The sequence below is a fragment of the Puntigrus tetrazona genome, chromosome 1 (genome assembly GCF_018831695.1).
Source record: "Puntigrus tetrazona isolate hp1 chromosome 1, ASM1883169v1, whole genome shotgun sequence".
NCBI classification, from domain to species: Eukaryota; Metazoa; Chordata; class Actinopteri; order Cypriniformes; family Cyprinidae; genus Puntigrus; species Puntigrus tetrazona.
The window spans coordinates 402,401-408,378 of NC_056699.1; the positions used below are offsets into that span (position 1 = coordinate 402,401).

The window sequence follows — 5,978 nt, forward strand, 5'->3', positions numbered from 1 at the left end:
TCTAAAAGTTTATGCTTAAACTCTTGCCTCTCGCATGGAGAAGGTAAATCATAGCTGAATCGAGGACCAAACCAGTTTTATTAAAGGGCATTATGCATCTGATAATATGTGGCCACTGTTTTATGTACTTGATTTTGCAGACTCTCTTCTGAGTCGTTGTACGCTTTTTTCACTGGACGTAAAAAATGCCTTTGACAGGGTAGAGTAGAACTATATATGAGCAGTTCTGCAATGCTTTGGTTTCTGTGAACCTATTATCAAGACGCTTTACCACTCATCAGTCTTAACTGGTATTATTATTTACATTATGTTATTTACAGTTTCCTTTACAGCGTGGAATGAGGCAGAGATGTCCAATTTCCCCTTTATTATTTTGTTTATCCCTTGAACCAATATCACAAGCTATTAGGAACTGATGTTTCACCAAGATTCATGACCATAATCGTATTATTTCGTTGAATGCTGATGACATTATCTTATATGTGGATCATTTTGATGTGTCAATAACCAATATAAATAAAGAATTTAATCACTTTAGTAGTTTATTATTTGCTACATTATGAAATAAGTATTAATAAATATATCCTGTTAAGCATTTATAATATGTCAATTAAAAATAGCTCACTATTTGGCAGGTTTTGCATCAAAAGCACCGTTTTATTCATGCATTTATAATTGCTTATCAGTTATTTAAAATGCATTTGTGAGTTTTTTGAACACCTTTATAAACCTTAATGTAAAGTGTTTCCCCTTTATAAATCATTTCTTTCGAAGTTGAGTGTGTGACAGGCCACTTCAGAAGGGATGTGCTTCCAAGAACCTTTTTAGAGAGGTTCCTATTTTTCAGTTGTTTACTACATATTACTACATAGTGTTAGAACAAAAGCATAGATATAACATTAGCATGCATACAGAATGTTGTTGACATGATTGATGGTTTCCTGTCGTGAGAAGAATGTGAAGCAGAGAGAAAGAGAAAGAAAGTGATAAAGCAGTGGAGTGTGAGCGAGAGAGAAAAGATAGATGTTAGTGTTGAAGCTGTGGTCTCACTTTAAGGCTGCAGGTAGAGCCTCTCTCTAAACCCTCTAAACCTCAATAACATCATACTTGTTTGTCTTGTGCTTTGGAAAAAAAAAAAATTTTCAACACCACAAAGAAAAACATAGAACCACATTTTCAAAAAATTGCAAAAATTGATTAATAAAATGATTAATATTATTAATATATAAATTGCAATTATATATGTGTATGGTATAGCTCTATATCTAACAAAACATAAATCTGCTGTGTCACTGTTACCATAGCATTACTACAGTTCCATAACACAAGGTGAATGTCAACCAGACCTTTTTTCATTATTCAAAATTTTTCTCAATCCACACCGCCATAACAGTCATAGTGAAAACGTGGCAGTGCAGAGAAGCCACATTCATAAACTTTTCTCTTACCACAGAAAATACGTTACACACTGCTAAAAACAAAAACAGGTTTAAACAACCAAGGCCTGGGGGTAATCAATGATAATTTGTTTATGAGTAATATCATTATTTACAAGATATATTAACAGAATCTATATGGAAAGTTGTAATACCTCTATGATCTTTTCTGTAATTTTGTGGCTTGATAGATATGGTCACCATTTACAGTGATATTTTGAATGATATGAGGGAAAGTAAATCACAAAACAATTCTTTTCAGACATCAGACACATTGTTTTGGTCTTTTCCTTTTTTTTTTTAATTTTAGCTTTCTTACGGAGTTTATCAACAACTTTATAACTTTTTAACTTGCACCATCACATTCTTAAGATTTTTTTCCTTTTTTGTGGTTGTGACTTGTGGTACACCATCTATGTTTGTAAAGGCATGAATTAACCAATACCCCTACCCCAATGCTAGTGCCCTGAGGCCTCATGTAAAAAATGATGTGCAGAAACTACCCTACAATTGATTTTTGACCCTCTCAAATATGTTTGATTCATAGAATGAATGTACTAAGAGAAAGTGTGTATATTTTCAAAACCTGCAGTACTCTGAAAATAAAATAAAAGTGTGCATGTCTGCTTAAACCCTGACATGACGCTGCACACTTTTCCACGACAAAGACTCTCACTCTAATATCAAATCTAAGCGTAGACAAACTTTATAAATGAGATCCATGGAGTGCTCCTAATCTGGTGCAAAGGCTGTAACTTAATGACCAAGATGTGACAAATAATACTATTCAAAATTTAATACAAATAATGATGTAGACGATTTTGATCAACAGTTCTTTTTTTATTTTAGATTTTATGAAAAAAAATCACTTTATTTATAATACAAAATTAAATCAAAATAAAATTTATTACATTTAATAAGTTCTACATTTTTAACATCTATTTACACTTTACAACATTTTTTGTAACATTGCTCTAACTGCAATCATCCATGCCAAAATTGTGGTTAAATGCTCAAGAACAGAATGTACAAAATGCAAAATGCAAAATGTACAAAGTCTATGCCTCCACTATCTGCCATCATTTACAGACAGAGAACTATGCAAGAATAATACTATCATAAAGCACATTTCAAAGGCTTTGCCCAAACATGGCCTATAACCATGACAAAAAGGATTAAAAGGATGTCAAAACTGTATACTGGTGTCTATAAAGAAAAAACAGGGGTGGTGTCAGTGTCAGACATAATAGAGGGCCTCTTGGGAACTTGTTGCAGTTTGCTATTGTTGACCAGTCCCATGCCACAGGACATGCGCTGAAGCAGGCTGAAGAGATCCTTCCGAAAGCGAACACCAATAAATACATACAGGATGGGATTCAGACAGCAATGTGTGTATGCAAGACACTTCACAATTTGCCCAGCCATGTCTAAGCTTTGCATGACTTCACAGTTTGTTATTGTAGCGTTGTTGGCTTGGCCTGCTTGTATAATTAGATATCCACTGAATGGCAACTGTGAGAGAACAAAAGCAGCCACAACTGCAAAGATGACTCTTAAAGCCTTGTGTTTTTCAAAGCTTCGAGCCTGCATGAGTTTACGAATAATGACTGAGTAACACAATACAATGACAAGTAATGGGAGTATGAAGCCAACACTGATCTGTAAAGCCAATACCAAGACTTTGGTACGATTGTTGTCTGTGATTGAATATACCATAACACAGGAAGTGCCATGTGGGTCAATGTTTTTCACATTGGCAAAGAGAAATTCTGGTAGAGCTAAGAGGCAAGATGCGAGCCACACAAAAACACACGTTATCTTACTATATAGCATTCGTTTGTTTTTGTAGTTGTGAGCTTCAGTTACATGAACGATGGCAATGTAGCGGTCTACACTAATGCAGGTGAGTAAGAGCATGCTAGAGAAGAAGTTGATCTTGTAGACTGCAGAAATTCCTTTGCAAATGGCCTGGCTGAACACCCAGCCCTGAGCAGCATTTGTTGCCCAGAAGGGCAATGTGCCTAGGAAAAGAAGATCAGCCACTGCCAGGTTCAGAAGGTACACATCAGTCATGGTCTTGAGGCGGTTTCGCACAGTTGTGAAGATACAGACAACCAGTAGGTTACCCAAAGCCCCCACGACAAAGATAATCCAGTAGAGAGTGGGCTCAAAGGTCTTACTGAACTGTCGCACCAACTCTTTGTTACATAATCCACCCAAGTCTGATTCATAGTCATCAGTATCAGTAGTCTGAAATAAAAAAAGATATATTCAGGCACTTCAAATTCTGTGCAATGACTGTTTTATTTGATTTATAAAGGTACTTCATGAAAACCAACTGTACCAATCATCTAAAGCAGTGGTTCTCAATTCCATCCTTGAATAGCACCACTCTGCACATTTTATATGCAACTCATTATTTCAGACACTTCTTCTATTTGACTGTAAGTGCCCTGTGAAGTGGACATTACAGGATATTCCACCATAACTCTAGTTCAAAGAGAAAATATATGTTCCATTCAAATGGTATTAAAATGTGAATTTAAATTCTAATTTACACTTCACTAGTAAGTTTTGTCCGTGTGTGAAGACATTGCAGGCTATGGTGTAGAATAAATTAATAAATACATTTTACAAAGTGAAATAAACTACTCAGGGAGTAGAGCGAATACTATGTAGAGACCACGTCAATTCGAACACAATTAATGTAAAGTTTGTTTCCCACTGTCTTTTCAGACAATCTTCTACTCAACTGACAACCACTTCCTGTCTACAGTGGTACAACAGTCTCTCGCCAATTTGTAATTCAGTTGATCAGTAAAGTGTGACTCTGTGTGATATCATGCCCCAGTGAGCTCTGACAATCTAAATGTATGAAACATGTTCCACGGCTTAGCTCATGTGCAGGTGTTGCTAGTGGAGCAACCACATAAGTACACCACATCCACATCCTCTTTCAACCCTTTCTAAAGCGTGCACAAACAGATCACCCCTCCCCCCCAAAGGTCTTCATACTTAGACCCCCTTTGGAACATGTCAAATGCTAAATTCTGTTCCATCCTGACATACATACATACATGACAGATAAAGAATATGTAATGTACACAATAGAAAATTTTGTCTTTGTGTTGTTTTAAAAAATCAACAATTTGAAAACAGTCAAATCTGTCTGTATGATCTTCAAGTGGTCCATGAGGTAGTAAAATGAAGATAACGATTAAGAGTTTTACTTGACTGACACAGTACATTTTTAGACAAAGACATCTAATGTTGAAACAAGCATACAGCACTAGCAAGAACAGATATTTATGACTGCTAACTGATACAATTTGCTGTGGGAATTTTAATGTTGACTTGTTGTTGTTTTAATGTTGAACAGTTGTTATGGGAAAGAAAGGAAAAAAAAAACTTGCTAACATATTTTAGAATAAAATGTGCCCATGTTGACAGCATACTGTATGATATTTAACTTTAACTCAGAATTATATCATGCTGGGGGTTATCAAACTTAATCCTGCAGGTCTGTTGTCCTGCAGAGTTTAGCTCCAATTTACCTCAACACACCTGCTTGGAAGTTTCAAGTATTCCTAGTAAATTGTTGATTAACTGCTTCAGGTGTGTTTTAATAAGGGTTGGAGACAAACTCTGCAGGACCAAACTTGTTGACCCCTGATATTATGCAAAACAGAAAACCTATAAAACACAATTTTGGACTCTACAAAATATGATATTGTATATAAAAATACTCACCAAGTCTGACAAATCTGTGAAATTAAAAGTACCAATGTCATCTATTTAAAAAAGACAAAACATGATTAGTACAAAATAATATATGGAAGAGTGCAGCAACACAACTATTGATGAAGTGTCTCTTCAAAGCCCTTCTTGAGAAAAAAATTCTTGTTGGAAACCAAAAAATTATTCAGATAGCACAGATTAGACAGTACTTAAATTATTGATTTAAACTTTGTGGTTTAATTAATAATATAGTGAACATATAGGACCAAAGCAGTTAAGTTAAAAGTTCAAACCTAATGACGTAACCTGAGTAATATAGACTATAAATCTATAATTCCAGTCTTTTAAAAGCTTAATTTATTGTTTATACACATATATTAAATGTAATAAAAATGTTCAAGATTTGTGATACTTACAGCCTGAAGTTGTAAATACACCCATGTTCAGGAGAGTCACAACAGATAACCAAAAGTTTAACAACAGTTCAGTGATGAATAAGCTTCCCACATTGACTTTACTAGTTTATAAGACCACAAAGTCACGTGTCTGAGAATAGTAATGTCAGCCCTTTCATATGACGTATATTGTTCTGCAACAACAATGAAAAAATACATTTTGGGTGGAGACTCTAGATACCCATTGTTTTTTGCTCTGAACTGTATCTGTCTTCTCTAAAATGATTAATGCTATTTCAAAAAGAAGAAACCTGACTTACTGAAGGTTTCACTATGCACCGTCAGAAAAAGTTCAGTGTTAACTGACATTTCTGAACTAAATTCATCCGCCTAATTATTCATGTATCTT

At 34.8% G+C, this 5,978-nt stretch overlaps 1 protein-coding gene across 1 annotated transcript; it reads right to left on the reverse strand.

The window, feature by feature from the left end:
- Positions 1-2,281: 2,281 nt before the first annotated feature.
- Positions 2,282-5,686, reverse strand: ccr9b (chemokine (C-C motif) receptor 9b). Its single transcript, XM_043241388.1, has 3 exons — positions 5,591-5,686; positions 5,187-5,227; positions 2,282-3,686 (listed from the first exon to the last, which is right to left on the reverse strand). The coding sequence occupies exons 1-3, from the start codon at positions 5,613-5,615 to the stop codon at positions 2,643-2,645; spliced, it is 1,110 nt and encodes a 369-aa protein (XP_043097323.1). The 5' UTR covers positions 5,616-5,686; the 3' UTR covers positions 2,282-2,642.
- Between the last annotated feature and the right edge of the window lie 292 nt (positions 5,687-5,978).

Excerpts from the sequence above, each read along its gene's own strand:
- ccr9b (XM_043241388.1), bottom strand. The coding sequence starts at position 5,615 with ATGGGTGTATTTACAACTTCAGGCT. Across the intron at positions 5,228-5,590 it reads TGTATTTACAACTTCAGGCT|ATGACATTGGTACTTTTAAT; the intron begins GTAAGTATCACA and ends TTTTTTAAATAG. Across the intron at positions 3,687-5,186 it reads TCACAGATTTGTCAGACTTG|ACTACTGATACTGATGACTA; the intron begins GTGAGTATTTTT and ends TTTTTATTTCAG.